The sequence below is a fragment of the Pempheris klunzingeri genome, chromosome 20, assembly GCF_042242105.1.
Source record: "Pempheris klunzingeri isolate RE-2024b chromosome 20, fPemKlu1.hap1, whole genome shotgun sequence".
In the NCBI taxonomy this organism is placed as follows: domain Eukaryota; kingdom Metazoa; phylum Chordata; class Actinopteri; order Acropomatiformes; family Pempheridae; genus Pempheris; species Pempheris klunzingeri.
In genome coordinates, this window is record NC_092031.1 from 9,793,429 (window position 1) to 9,808,930 (window position 15,502).

Below are 15,502 nucleotides of genomic sequence, written 5' to 3' on the forward strand. Positions count from 1 at the left end.
TTGAAAGAAACAGATACGCAAGTGCTAAAAAAAGCATAAAAATGATTACTGTGAAGAAAATGGAAGCTAAATATTCCAACATTGTACTAGAAGAGCCGCACAATGAATATTACTGAGCACAGAAATACAAAGTGCATTTAAAGCAAAGCATCATTCCAACCTTTAAACCTAATGCCTGGAGATAAAAGAGTCACTTAGTAACACACACTGCACTCTTCTGTAAACTTAGCACTAATCACTTTTTGATTTTGAAAAGGCAATTTAGGAATTAAGAAAGCAGCTAAATCACAGGGCAGAGACGAGGAAAACCTGCCTTCACACTTGCTTGTCAAACAGGTCTAGCTTAAGTTCACCATGGTATTGTTTGGAAGAAAACCCGCGAGTGATTGCCAAGGCAGGGAGGTCCGTCTAATTGTTATTCACAGTTGGCCTGACGGCAGTGGTGAAAGCTGACTTTAAATTTGGCACAATTATGCGAGAAAATTATAACAATGCAAAAAGAGTGTACAATACTGACCCGGGATTTAGAAACATTCAAAGAGGAGAGGACTGAAAACACACTCTCAGCTCATAATTACACTTAAATTCGAGTAGTGCACCACAATGCAGGAAACTAGACTAATGACCACTACTACCACTCCTAACGAGTCACACTAATATCTAAAACAGGCTTGGGTGGATACATTTGATTGCAGTCACTTCACTAAATTAATTAGTAATGGATTCTGATTACATTCAAATTACTTTTCCAGAAAGTTCAGGAAATGTATTTCTGGTCAATATTCAAACAAATCTTTTAATGATGCCTTTTATGAAGACAGAACCAGGGCCCGTATGTATGAAGCTGCTCAGAGTGATTTTTAAAATCTTAAATGCATCAATATTGCATGAATGAGGACATTCCTTGTATTAGCACCCACATTAATTACAGGAATTTGGTTTTGAATTACAAAGGATAACAAAGCAAAAAAATAAGCACATCATTGAACAACATACAAACAATAATATCGCCACCACAAACGACTCGCATCTAAAATAGTTAGTATATCCTCATTTAAGTCATTTAAGATTTTTCTGAATAACCCAAAAAGCTGCAGGGGAATGCACACTGCATGATGGGTATGTGATAATACGATACTTTCAGCTTCTTTATGCATCTTTTTTACTTGCTAGTACATGAACATTTATCATTATTATTATTATCATTATATTATTATTAGGTGTCATACACAACGGCCCTGGTTTGTCGTTATGGGGTTTATATGTCATGGGGTCTCTTTAACAACCATCTGTAATCAGAATGCATTATTCTTCACATAATACAACCGAGTGCAGTTATCTTTTTATTTAAAACAGAAGTACTCCCAACATAGACACTACACTATAGACATATTGCACAACAAAACCTTTATAAACATTTGAAAACACTGAAAAAGTCGAAGAATTCATGGCACCTTGCTCTTCTTTCCTTTTTTGACAAATGAACAATAGGGAACTCAATCAGGAAGTGCTTGAAAAAACTCAAATATCATGCTCAGGCAAGCACTCTTACTCAATCTTTCTCTGCTTTAACTTCATCTGTGGCCAGCTCTTTCTTCTTGCTGACAGCAGCTTCAGTTTTTTCCACACTTTCTACTGGCTCAGGTTCGGACTTTGGCTTCTCTTCCTCCTTTTTAGCTTCAGGAAGAAGGATGACTTTCCCGATGTTTTGGCGCTCGTGCATGCGCCTCATGCCATCCGCCACCTGAGAAAAGACAGAAGACCAGAACGGATGTGCACAATAGATATTTGTTCCTCCTAAAACAGAGTACAACTGTCATGTAAACCTCTCAGAAACTCTCTGCTACAGTAAGTCACAGAAACCCTGAAAAAAAAAAAAACAGGACCCTTAAACCTGCATTAATAGATTTTTGACCACTTTGGGAGAAGCTCAAAACAAGCAATAAGCAAACTATGAAATACTGGATACTCAAATTATAAAGATAACATGTCATCTTAGCTGAAGGTTGTTTCTTTAGATGGTGAGCAGACACGGATATTAAGAAACAGGTATTGCTTAATTAAGAGTTCTAACTGTTTAACTCTTAATTATCTTGGGATCATGTTAGAAAATCCACAAGATTCTAGATTCATGTATACATTAAATCCATCCAAAAAATTCCCAGAATATTTCTCTTTGGTAGATAAAAGCTAAAAAATAATCTCCTGAAGGCGATATTAATTGGGTCACATGAGCACACGCTGATCAGTCAAAATGAGGAGGAAGATTAATGAAAACAATGCCTTTCTATGCCATGTATCTCTGACATTAGTCTTCTGCCCTTCTTATTATTTCCTGCCTAAGTTATTGTCTGTTTCCTGCTTGCAAACACACAGCCAGGATGGCCTTGCATCCCGCTCCTGCCCATCCTTGAGGCCAGCCAGAGAAACTCAAAACAAAGATATCCCCATAAGGAGTGGATACCACGGCAACAATTTAGACACAGTCACCTAGCAACGGCCCTTAAGTACAAGCTCATCTGATGGGTGGACGGAGGCTGGCTTGCTCGTCCGCCACGCATGAGCGATGGAAAATAGGAAAACACCAGAAGGGGTTTTTCTTAGGCTGTGACGCAGATGAAGCATCAGTGGTGGCCCTGTTTTACTCCTACAGTGGGTCTACATTCATCTCATGTCTGTGAGAACTGTGAGTGAGCAGAACAGTAAAGAGTAGTGGTGGTCGATATGGTTTGTTACTGTGCTGTCAAACCTCTTACACATTTTATATTTAAAACATGATCAAACTGACCTCCTCAAAGTGATAGCATGAGTCAATGCGGGGCTTGATCTTTCCCTGCTCGTAAAGCTCCAGCAGCTTGTGCATTGTCCTGCTCAGGAGCTCCTCGTCAGTGATGTAGCCCAGGTGGAAGCCGCACACGGCCTTGTTGGCCTGCATCAGCTTCAGCGTGCTGAGAGAGAGCTGGTTGTACCAGGTCTTCGCCATTGCCAACAGGTTCTTCTTCTGGCCTGTCACACAATTGGCCGCCCCTGGAACAACGGACAACAGGAAAGCTTGTAGCTAAAGCTGTCAGATAAATACAATGGAGTCCAGGTCCAGTATTTCCCTCTGAATTCTAATGGAGTAGAAGTAGACACTGGCATGAAATGAAAACACTCAAGTAAAGTAAATAAAGGACCTCATATTTGTACTTGAGTAAATGTACTTACTGCTACAATTCAAGACCATTCATTTTCCATAACATGATGCAACACAGCATCGTTTCAATGAGATGTTTTTCTGTTTCTAAAAATCTTACCAAAAACAATCAGGGTGCCCAAAGGTTTCAACAAACTAAAACCTTTTTGGGTGTCTGAACCACCGAGCGGGTCGAGGACAATGTCCACTCCTGCAGAGACACAATAGAAAAAGTAAATAGATGGTACAGTTTAAGTAAAGGTGAGGAGCTTTTTATGTTAACATGAAATATGAAAATATCGACTTTCTTGGAAAGACAAGAAATGAGAAGAATTGTGTATTTTTTTGTGTTTAAACACTACAACGGGCAGTACAGGGTGTTATGCGTTTTCTCACCCTTCGGGCTGATTTTGCGGATTTCTTCCACGTAGTCTTTGGTGCGGTAGTCGATGGGGTGAGTTACCCCACCTTGGGCGATGGTTTCATGTTTGGAGGCTGATGCCGTGCCAAAAACAGTCACATCCTGCACAGTCTGACACAGCTGGGTAGCAGCGATGCCAACACCACCTACAGATGTGCAGACAAGCAGCACAAACAGAAATTGAAATAGTAGCAAGTGTTTCAGTTTTCGCAATAAAGCTATTCTATTGATCTCTCCTTGAAACACTGAAAGACAGCTACTTCCTGGCTGAATGGCGAAAGATGCATCCATATTTTAATAAAATCTTTCTTTTGTGTGCACAGCCTCTTCAAGTCAGGTGAGACAAAGTGCTGTGCAGCCAAACCTTGTCAAAACTGCAGAACTGTATCTAAAATTCTCCTGAAGACACCAAACTTTGCAAAGATATCAATTATTTACAGCTGAACTCTGCAAAAAATGTCAATGCACAAAAAAGGAATATTTCCATTTAATGGAATGATGCAGCCATAAAACATGGATATATTTCTCTGTGTAAACACAGTTTAGTGTTGGAACAAGCTGATACAGAATATAAATTATGCACTACTGTGAGAATACAATGTTTTAACCTTTGAGCTACTAAATGAACAGGATATAACTATTTTAAGGGTTTGCAAAGGCATGCATACATGGCAGCAGTAGAGGATTTGCGGGGGGATGAAGAGGGATGCTTGTTAGCAAAATAACAAAAAAGCTTAAACCCTCTTGTTAGGGGCTGTTCAGATTGGTTTTTTTTTCTGCGTGCACAAATTCATTATTTCCAATGAAGACTAAACCAAAAGTCGCTGCTCCCATTGGGCCATCCCCTCTACATGGTAGATTAATCTTTACCAGCAGTGGTGGGATTATGGTCAGATTAATTTCTAATAAACAACGCCAGTGGCAGTCGTGATGTTACGTTCAGTTATACAGTGTTTGGTGATGTGATTTCAGGGTGGAAGACCAAGGAACAAACAGCTGAAATAGCAGACAGTGATTTGTGCTCTCTATAGCATTGCACCGTTTGTGTGAAAGGTTTTTCGCAATGATGGCTGCCTGGGCGTGTGGGCTGAACAGTAATCCTTCCTGCCCTCCTCTTCACCCTGGTCTCATGTGGCTGATTCATACAGGTCAGCTGACAGCCAACCACCCACTCAACACTGAAGAGCGGCCTTTGAGAGGGGGGATGCAGAGGAGCACTGCACCGTGATGGTGGATGCTGACAGTAACTGACCACTTGGACTTGAGAGAGGGTGATGAATACCGAGCCATCTGAGGTGCTGCAGCATTATTTTAAACATTTAATCTTAAAATTCAGATTTCAACAAATTATTTCAAACAAACAAAATTAAAGATGACAAAATAACTAAAGAATCATGACTCTTTTTAAAAGGCAAAGGAGTCATTGTAGCTGCAAAGCTCTGGCATATTGAATATATAGTAAACTGTTCCCATATAGATGCTGCAAGCAGCTTAAAGTTAAAGAACAAATGTCGAAGAAATCATTCTTCTACCCACAACCTTTTGAAGTGAATTTGAAGTGCTGATAATCGATGCTTTCCTGTTGTACCTGGTGGATATAAAGTCGTCTTTTAATCTGAAATTTTTGTCTCCAGTTTATCTTTGCGGTCACTTATTGGACACGCACTGTGTCAAAAGTGTGTTTGATGAAGGCTGTGTGATGTGATTAAAAGCACCAGAAAAGCTACTAAATAGATCTTGTGATGATTTTGTTGTCCTACATTGTAACTTGTATGTTAACAGAAACTAAACTCTGAGTAAACTAATACCATTTTTGCAAAGATAAGCAGATTTTAGGCAATTAGAAATGGTACTCTCAAACATTTTCTAAATCCTCTCCCAGGGGAACCTTTAAGAGGATTTATCCATTCATGCTTTTATTTATTTCTTTATTTATTTTTACAGAAAAGCAGTTTTGAAGCATGACTCAACACCAAAAACACACTTGGTGAGAACACTGTGCTTGTCAGTGGTTGAAGCCCCTTCAAACGTGCCTTCAAAGTATTTCTCTACAACATTAAATATTCAAGTAATATATTCACAGTCAAAAAAGAACATATCTATAAATCTATTGTGTATTAAGGGTTTGACACTCAAAAACTGTCTTCTTATTCTGATTCAAATGTTGCTAAATCCTGATTGGTGCACAACAGTTTGTGACATCACCTTTCTCTAACGCGTCCTGTCTACTTAAAGCCAGAGAGAAAGAGCACAAAGAAAACACGAATACAGAAATCTTTGATGTGAAATAACAAAAAACTGTTGGCAGATGTGTGTGTGTTCATGAAAATGGGTTTTTCAGAGCCTTTAAAGATGCATATCAATAATGTCATTAATGTAATACTACTAGGGCCTTGGTTATTTAAACACCTGGACAGAATTGCTTGTTAAAGAGCCCATTTTTAAAATGTCAGGTGTTGCCATGGCAACGGTCCCCGATAACGATCCTGTTTGCCATTTTATGAATAAGCTGTAATGAGACAATGGCACACACGAACACACACTATACAGTCACCTATGACCTACGAATGCGGCTGCATTCAGCGAAGTGATTAGTGACCTGGACTGAACGAGCTGTGTGACTCCTCTCAGGTCACCCTTGGGACCGGGGGAGACGTTTGTCACACTTCACAAATAAATCATGGGGGAGACTCTTTGTCCAACCCTACAACGTGGAGGAAATCACTGATCTCGCTTGAGGAGATTAATTGTGTTTGACACCACAATTTGGTTTCATTTCTAGAGGCAATTATAATCAGAAATAGACGGTTATTATATTTGTTGAATCAAATAATTGCTTTGTATATGAAACGGCCATCACAGTTTTCATTAGTCCAAGGTGATGTCTTCACGCTTCTTGTTTTGTCCTGCTAAAATTAAAAGATATTCAATTTTCAATGTCAATAAACAGAGACAAGTGGCAAATCCTCACATTTAAGAGGCTGGAACATGCAATTGTTCCACTTTTTTTTGCTGTGTTTGATAGACAAAGGTGTTGAAATCTTAATATGAAGATGGAGACCTTATTATCACCACCTTCTTGTTGCTGCTGTAAACATTCACCCAGATGCAATATCAAAAAAATCCACAACTGGGTGTATACATGCATGTATAACAGTATATATTGTTAACATTAACTATCTATATATATATATGTTCTGTGTGAAGCATAAAGAGGATACATCTTCCACATGTTCTACAACCCTGTGTTGTAAATTGATGATTAAATGACCTTGATATTGTGTAGAGGTATGGTTTTCGTATCGTCGAAAAGGGAACTTAAACATACCGTTGTTCATCAGTGCGTCAAGACACTGTCAGAGACTGATCTGGGGGGAATTAAGACTGGGTTTACAGTTTGTACTGTAGGTGTCTTACCTGCTGCCATGTGGATGAGAATGCTCTTGCCCGGCCTCACATTGGTCATTTCAAACAGCATCATGTAGGCGGTCAGGTAGTTCACGGGGAGCGCAGCACCTTCCTCAAAGCTCATCTGCTCTGGCATGGGGAAAGTTAAGTGAGCGGACACTACGACCACCTCCTGCCACATGCCACTGCGGCTCAACACGATGACACGATCCCCCACCTGACGGAGGACAGAGGAAGGGGGGGGGAGACAGGACCACGTTAGTGAGGGGATACTTGTTGATTGTGATGCGTGTGTCCAAACTGAAGCATCTCATAAATAGTTCACAGCAGCAGAAATGTTGCTTATTTTTTACCATGTTCACTTCTTAGTTTAGCTTGCTAGCATGCTTTCATTTGCTGATTAGTATTAAATCAGCTGAGGCTGGTGGGATTGTCGTTAGTTTTGCAGGTAAAAAAAAGTATTGGAGAAATTTAAAATGCAACCTGATGACGGTACTAGATGAAAAGTTGAGGAAGCACCAAAGTTATGTCAGTCCACCCTGAGGGGAACGTGAATGTGCGCAAGCCAATAGTTGTCCAGCTATTTCACACAAAGTTGTATTAGTCAACCTCAATATGGGGCTAGAGGAAAAATCAGAGGAGTAGAGTTCATCATCTGGGCACCATGAATTTAATAGTAGCCCATCTAATAGTTGTTGAGACTTTTCAGTCTGGACCAAAGCAGGCAGACCAACATTGGCATCCATAGAGTGACACTGCCAGCATGCCTTAATATTTAACAAAAGTGTGTCTTTACAGAGTTCAGGGTACAGAGTAAAGCCTTTGTTACTCTGGATAATCCTAGTTCACACATTTAACAATGACCACCTCTTCCATAAGGCTCATGTCTCCACCTTGTTCTTCTATTAGACACTGGAGCTGTTTTTTTCCACAGTTCATCCAGTAATGTCAAATGGTGGGAAATTGAGGTCAAGCAGGCAGGAAGTCATCTGATGTGTCTTTGTTATTAGGTGACACGAGGACCGGTTATTACACTACTGTCCTGCTCTGTCAACACATTCATGCTGACTAAAGGAACAATTTTCCAGGAGTCAACATGTGATATTTGGCAAGTAATTTAAATGATGATAACATAAAACCTGCTGCATGTGCATGAACGGTTTCTGTTCACAGGAGCTCAGACAAGGGGGCTTGTGGGAAACGTTGTTCTACTTCTGCGTGCTGCTTTCTTTCACAGAGACGTTCTGTTGTAAATGTATCACCGATGTTGCGAAACTTTCCAATCAAGTGAAGGCTACAGGAAAGGAGTCTGATCCGATAGTGCACTCTGCACTGCTTCCTGTTAAAACAGTCTCAAGAGCTCTGAGCCACACCCACTTCCTGCTGCACACAAACCCATGACAATGGACAGATCACACACACACACACACACACACACACACACACAAGCATACACACGCACACACACACACTCTAAAAACAGAAGCAAAGAACACATTTTGCACTTGTCTGTTGTAGTGAGATAACTCCAATAGGTCCAGTTTTAAGCTTTAACTTCCACTTCAGATGACATGCTCCTTTTTGGGTTGACAAAATTTCTCAACCCATGGTCTTATGAAACACTTTTGACCCCAACTGGATGGCTCAAAATTGCATGATAGCCAATTTAAAAAAAGGCTGAGCTCAGTTCCTGGAAAGCTGACATGAACTGGGGTAACTAATATGATGTCTGAAGTTTCTGTGGAAACTAAATAAACACTTCTGACAAAAGAGAGAATCTTCAGCTACAGTAAAGATGTCGCTTTTTTGGCTTTGCATTACTCAGACGAACAGGTGGATGGATGGACAGTGGTGGAAGAAGTACTCAGATCTTCTACTTCAGTAAAAGTGCCAAGACCACAGTGTAAAAATACACCACCACAAGTAAAAGTATCATCAGCAAAATGTACTTAAAGAATCAAAAGTAAAAGTACCTTTAATTCACTCTCCCCTTTGAGAGTTAGATTAAGATATATTACATTACTAAACTGTTAGCACTGATGCATCAGTGTTCAGGTAGTATTTTACTGTTGTAGCTGCTGGTGATGGAGTTAGTTTTAATCTGACCCCTCAGTTTATAAACCTGAGGGGTCGTATGTAGGGCTGGGTATTGGTACTTTTGTTTTAGGTAAAATCTCCATCTGCAACATGACTAAAGTTGTCATATAAGTAGTGGAATAAAAAGTACAATAATTCAATCTGAACTGTAGCGGAGCAGAACTATAAAGTACAATATTTCAGCAAATACACTAACAAATAAGTTACTTTCCACCACTGTTGATCGATCATTCATAATATACTCATTCTAAAACATTAAAAGTCACCTGCTTTCAATTGACCAGATACAAATCTTCTGATCACACATCATTAAGGTGATTACAGGTTTTACTTGTAGTACAGATGCTGTCACTGCTCCCATCTTCCAAAAGGTAAATCAGGTCGTGATTAACTGTTAATTCATTTTATCATCCGTTTTACATCTGCAACAAGTTAAAGCTGGACATGGACTCTGGAAAGATGAGCTGTAATGGGATCCTGCATCACCTCCGTCTGCTTTCCAAGCGCCTTGTGAAACAGCCACACCCTCCAGTCCTCATCTGCTCCAGCCCGGATCCCTCTGGTTTCCCTTCATGTTACTGTCTGCTCCTCTGTGTGCCTGTCAATCCCACTGCAGTCCCACCCAGATCTTAAATCTCAACCTAAGCGTGACCTCTTTTCCCTTTTCCACCAAATCTCCAGAATTTCCGACCTTAAGCCTCAAACTTGTTGGGATCCGTAATTTCACACACTGCTTCCTGCACTGCTGCGTCTGGGGTTTTGTGGCATCTTGTTTTTTCCTGCCATACAAAAAAAAAAAAAAACACACACAAAAAAAAAAACAGAGGTGATGGAACGCACCACTCCCCCTTTAGGATTCCTGCTCTCCGAAAATGGCGGGGGGAGTGAGAGGACGGTGGGACGGGAGAGTAGTGAGCGGAGGAGGAAGAGGAGGAGGGAAATTCCATACTGACACAAGGAGGGACGGGGAAGAGCTTCACAAACACTTATAACACACACACATACATACATACAGCTTAATGATAGACTGATATCTGAGCCCAATGCATCTCATTTAACTACTCAGACTGGCTTGATCATTCAGATAAGTTAAGAGCACATTTGAGCCCCTCATTGCCTTGTTTCCACTACAACTAAATAAGGTTATTGTGCCTCACGTTGGTTAATATGGTCAAGTTCACACAAAAAGGAGCGTTCAAACTGAGAAGGTGGCTTAACAAGACTTACTGCTGTTCTGAAGGTATTTCTGAAACCCTTTGAGACTCTAATGACAAACTGGGTGAAAAAATATTCAATTTGTTCCGCAATAAAGAAAAATTCCACTTCAGGTATCCAGAAAGACATCCGTTGTCATGTCGTCGCTCTTTTTGGAAAACACAAATGTAAACATGTAGCTTTGCCTGAAAATGTAAAGTACTGGAAAGTAACATCAATATATGCTATTAAAACTGATAATAACAGTTCAAACTAAGCAAAGGGATGTGCCATTTCTAGCTGCCATATTTGTTTGAATTAGGAAATAGAGGCACAACTTGGGAGACAGGCTTTTTCCATCCAGATGGTTAAAAGAGCCTCAGAGGACTCTGGAAAGAGGTTTTTAATGATCTTCTGGATATATATTTTACAGAAAATTAGATGCTCTGCTCTGTAACTTGCATCCAATCAGGCATAAAACTGGGGGCTATGATGCACTGAATGAACAGCAGCTCATGGTTCAACTTGAAACAACAAAATCTTAAGAGAAAAATGAGACAAAACCATCAGAGTTCTGCCTGGAAGTCATCCATTTCTGAGCTTTACATACTAAACAATAAAAGCACCTCTTATGAACCCAGTGGCACAGCTGGAAAATCCTACTACTCATTCAAATGTCAGGGTTTCCCCTCTTCCATATGCATGCGTGTCCGCACCAAGGCCATGAGCTATGGCGGCGTAAAAAGATCCTGCTGCTGCAAGTAAACGCGCACGCACCTCCGAGTGCAAACTGGAGAGTTTTTACAAAAGCTGTGACAAGAAGTCATGGAGGTTGTTCGCAATGAGTCACAACAAACACAACCAATTGGGCTCTGGCCTGTGGATGCTCAGGAAAATGTGCTTCACCTGCAGGGAAAAGGTACCTGCAGACTTCAAACAGATCTGCAGCGGCCTTCATTCACCTCACAAGCACACCACTCTGTACCTTTTCATCAGACCTGATAAATGAAAACTCGACCTCTGGAAAGCTCTTATCAGGGAGAGGGTGAATGTACCGTTGTGCTGAGGAGAGAGTAAAAACACCTCAAGGACACGCTGGAAATCAAACACTGTAGCTAGAGAGCCTGTTTTTAAATGAAGAGACCATATTACATTAAAACATTACGCTGGAGGAGGGTTTTCATCAAAGGCTTTTTCATTCTGCAAACACAACAGATGTTGTCAGTGTTTTAAATCATTTAAATATTGAATATTTTCCATTTTTTTTTACTTTTTGTCTGATAAAACAAACAAGTTAAAGACATCAGCTTGAGTTTTAGGAAATGTGGCAAACATTTTTCAGTAATTTCAGACTAATCATTAAATCGATGAGTTGATCAAATGACCTGCAGATAAATGGATAGTTAGAATAATCACTAACTGGATGTACTTCCATTCTTGTCCATTCCAAATGCAAAATGTCTGAATAAGTTTTTGTAACTTAAAGGCACATATCTACATTTTTTCCTCACTGTGGCCCAACAGATTAATGAGAGGAACTTATTAATAGATTTTTCCTCAAGTCAGCAGTGAAGTCAAGGCTGTTGTGGTCAGTTTTCTCTCATTAAAAGCCAGCTGGTTTAAAGATTTTGTTTGATTTCTCTACAACGACAACAGAAATGGGGGAACTGATCTACTTCGGTGTTTGGAAAAGATTAGCAGCATGTCTTGGCCGGGAAAGTGAACCCATGTGGCACTGAGGGACCAATAGGATGCAGATTTCCAGTCAAGAAAACACTTGATTTTTACGCTGAAACACGCGCCAGTGAACTCAGCTGATGCAGATTTAAATCAGAGACTGGACATCGTCGGTGGGCGCAGTGGTGTTTTGCAGGAGGCCTTTACTCACTTTCCTGTCCTTCACATCCTCTCCGGCTGCTTCAACGACCCCGGAGCCCTCCATTCCCATGATGACAGGCGGGGCTGGCAGCGGCTCGTACAGCCCCTGTCTGCCCAGCAGCTCGGCGAAGTTCAGCCCGCACGCCTTGACGCGCACACGGACCTCTCCAGCCTGCAGCTGCGGCTCGCTCTGCGTCTTCACCTGCAGCTTGACTTTGTCGTAGCCCCCGTACCCGGTGAGGACCAGGGCGCGGCAGGAGAGGGGCTTCTCCTGGGCCGCAGGGCTGCTCCCTGACTCCTGCTCCGGGACTGCAGCAGCCGGTGGAGGCTCCTCAGACTTCTTCTCCTGCTCAGGTTGTTGCTGCTGAGTTGGATCCTCTTCGCCAGACATGATCATCCACTTGTGATGTGCGCCCTTCTTGGTTTTCAGTCCGGATCAGCAGTTCGGCCTCTTTGGGCGTTTCTTTTAAAAACTCAAACAGATATTTGAGGTGCAAAGTGACATAAAACAGGGCAGGTGTCCGTGGCTGGAGACGGTCGTATGTTTTGTTAAAAATGCGACTAATGCGTGGTTTCCTCTGTGTGCGCGCTCCGCTCAACAAGTGACTCACGTCAAGACACACGTATTTAAAAGTTTGGTTCCGGTTTGGATTTTCACAATAAAAGACTTCAACATGTCAACATTTTGTCATCTATTTGGACTGAGTCAAAAGCAATCGACAGGCATACAAACTATTGGTATAGCTAGTTTCCCACTGACGACTATTTCTGTTAACAGGTAACGAAATACACTTTATTTTTATAGACTTTAAGAGATTATGATTATGACTTTTAGAGACATTTCACAGGCGAAAAAAGAAAGGGGAAAAAAACAACTAAGACCAAGTAAGATTTGGTTAATGAAACCATTAATTTATCAAAATCAGTCCAAGCAATACCATCCTGACCCAATAAATCTAAGCTATTAGCTTAACATAATAATGTTAAGAAGAAGAAGAAGAGGAGGAGGAAGATGGAGTGGAAGTAGAAATCAGATTTATATTGTATGTTTCAGCATACTCAAGATGTGTTACAATGGAAAAGGTGCAGAAAATGCAAAATGTGGTTTAATAATTAAATTTTAGTCTCTGTTGCCGTGATAAACTGTAAAAACAGACTTACTTATTATTTACTGTAGGTAGGACTCCTTTTAGGAACTCCAATGCGATTTCATGACTTGAAAAAAGCTTTAATTTAAATCCAAAATCTTATAACTTCCGGTAGATTTGTCTGCCTGTTCATGTCTGGCTTGACACATCTTGAAAAGTGACCGATCCGTTTTCTTGGCCAAATGTGAGTCAGAGAGCTGCGGAGAGCCTCAAAGCCCGGACACTGGAGTGCTGGGAGGAAGAAATGGGATCATCTGAGGTCACAGCTGGAGGAAACAGATGCTGTTCAGCTCCCACCTGCTAACTCAGAGGTTTATGTGAAATACTGTTAATAAAGATGTGGATGGATGATGGTCTCCAGTTGTTGACCATTATAGGAAAACAATCAAAAGAATCTAAAACTTTTGTCTCTTTTGTCGGTTTTGCGAATATGGAAATACATCTGAGGCGAGTTTACCCCAACTCCACTCCCCAAAGACACGAAACACAAGACATTTAATTCAGAATAAGAGTCACACACACACTCACACTCACACACACACACACACACACACAACCTGACACTGTAATCCATTATTCTAATCCAAAAATAATGAAAATCTGGCTGTATTTAAGGCTTTTACCGTCTTGTTTTAAAGCCCCTGACACAGCCATGGAATCCACTCAAATCAAGTATTTACAGCATTATGAAGGACAGGACCTTCATAATGAGTCATAATGTGCTCACTTGCAGCTTCTTGCACCCTGCAACAGGAGCTGCTGTGTCATTTTGGACGTGAAGGGGCCGTGGTAGAGGAAGCTGTCACTGAGGATCAAAGAGAGGAGGAGGCGTCTGCAAAGCAACAATATGTCAGTTTATACACACATGCAGTACACTCCTGTGCACACAAACACACTCATCGGTACATATTGTAGAGGTAAGTATTGTACTTTTGGGGGGAAATTTGCAAACTTGTAGTTCTGGATGATAATATTTATGTACCTGTACTTAAGTATATTTTTGAATACATGACTTTTACTACACTGTGGTGTTGCTGTTTTATTCTATTTGGTAAAAGGTCTGAGAACTTCTTCCACAGCTGCTACAAACATGGCGTAAGATGGGAAAACAAATTGTTGCGGTAAATACGTGGTCTGAGGGAAATGTGGTAAGTGTTTTCAGATAGAGCATCTGAGAACACTTACCACACTATTGTCTACACACAAACACACACAAGCACTAATTTTTAAAGCACAAGATTTCAGTCAGGAAGCTTTTGAACGTGACCACTTGTTGACGAACAGAAGTTTTACATCCTGTTCTCTGTCAGCCCCAATAATGTCAAAAAGCTTCAGGTCATTACAGCCATGTATTTTACTTCTTTGTTATTTTACCACTTTTTCCTCACTACAAAGCAGAAAGTTCAGATCGGTTTCTAAACTTTCTGTGAACTGATTTAAAACGAGAATTCATCCTTAAAAAGGAAGAATTTGGCATTATCTGCACGTCTGCTGTTGTTGGAGTCACAGTTTGGATTCATTAGTATGTTATATGTAAACTCTAACAACTGAAACTTCCACTTATAATGTTTCTAGAAATGCAAAACAATAAAAGAGGCAGTGGTGGGACATAAACAAATTAGAAATGACTGAAGTATTTCCATTTTCACTTACATTACGCTTTATCACTATTATTATTATTTGCAGATTAAGATTTTACATACAAAACCTCTGACATCCTTATAAAATATGATGCATTTTTACACATTAAACTACCCAAGACTATATATTAAGTTATTAAAACGTGTCTCGACCTGCCACAAAACTAAAACTCTGCCTACATGTAACATTCAGTTATAAAATGTTGCTCTATTATTGCACGGACAGGAGCTCCAGCTAGGAATATAACAATCATATCAACACAACAGCTTGTTCTGACTAATTTCACATGCAGTTTGCAGTTTGAATTAATAAAAAGAGAAAACTGGGGCTTAGAATCTGACCATTTTGATTTGTGAATATGATATTTACTAGTAAAATAAACTCATGAATACCAAACAGCAGTCTATAAACGGAGTGAATAGATTAGCTGCTTCAGTTTGACCAGAAGATGGAGCTAAAAGACTTGTCACAAGTTAGTTCTACTGGGCAGAGACTCCTCGTATTTCACCGTGCATATACTTCCTGACAATAGCCTACAAT

General features: G+C 40.4%; 1 protein-coding gene across 1 annotated transcript; it reads right to left on the reverse strand.

The window, feature by feature from the left end:
• Positions 1-1,110: 1,110 nt before the first annotated feature.
• Positions 1,111-12,760, reverse strand: LOC139219826 (synaptic vesicle membrane protein VAT-1 homolog). The gene is made up of 6 exons (XM_070851813.1): positions 12,184-12,760; positions 7,014-7,221; positions 3,572-3,742; positions 3,297-3,386; positions 2,789-3,027; positions 1,111-1,744 (listed from the first exon to the last, which is right to left on the reverse strand). The coding sequence occupies exons 1-6, from the start codon at positions 12,568-12,570 to the stop codon at positions 1,553-1,555; spliced, it is 1,287 nt and encodes a 428-aa protein (XP_070707914.1). The 5' UTR covers positions 12,571-12,760; the 3' UTR covers positions 1,111-1,552.
• Between the last annotated feature and the right edge of the window lie 2,742 nt (positions 12,761-15,502).

Bases quoted from the DNA above. Each gene is read 5' to 3' on its own strand.
- LOC139219826 (XM_070851813.1), bottom strand. From the start codon at position 12,570: ATGATCATGTCTGGCGAAGAGGATCCAACTCAGCAGCAACAACCTGAG. The intron at 3,028-3,296 runs GTAAGATTTTTA...CCGTTGTTCCAG, and splicing joins GGGCACCCTGATTGTTTTTG to GGGCGGCCAATTGTGTGACA. The intron at 1,745-2,788 runs GTCAGTTTGATC...GTCTTTTCTCAG, and splicing joins CATGCTATCACTTTGAGGAG to GTGGCGGATGGCATGAGGCG.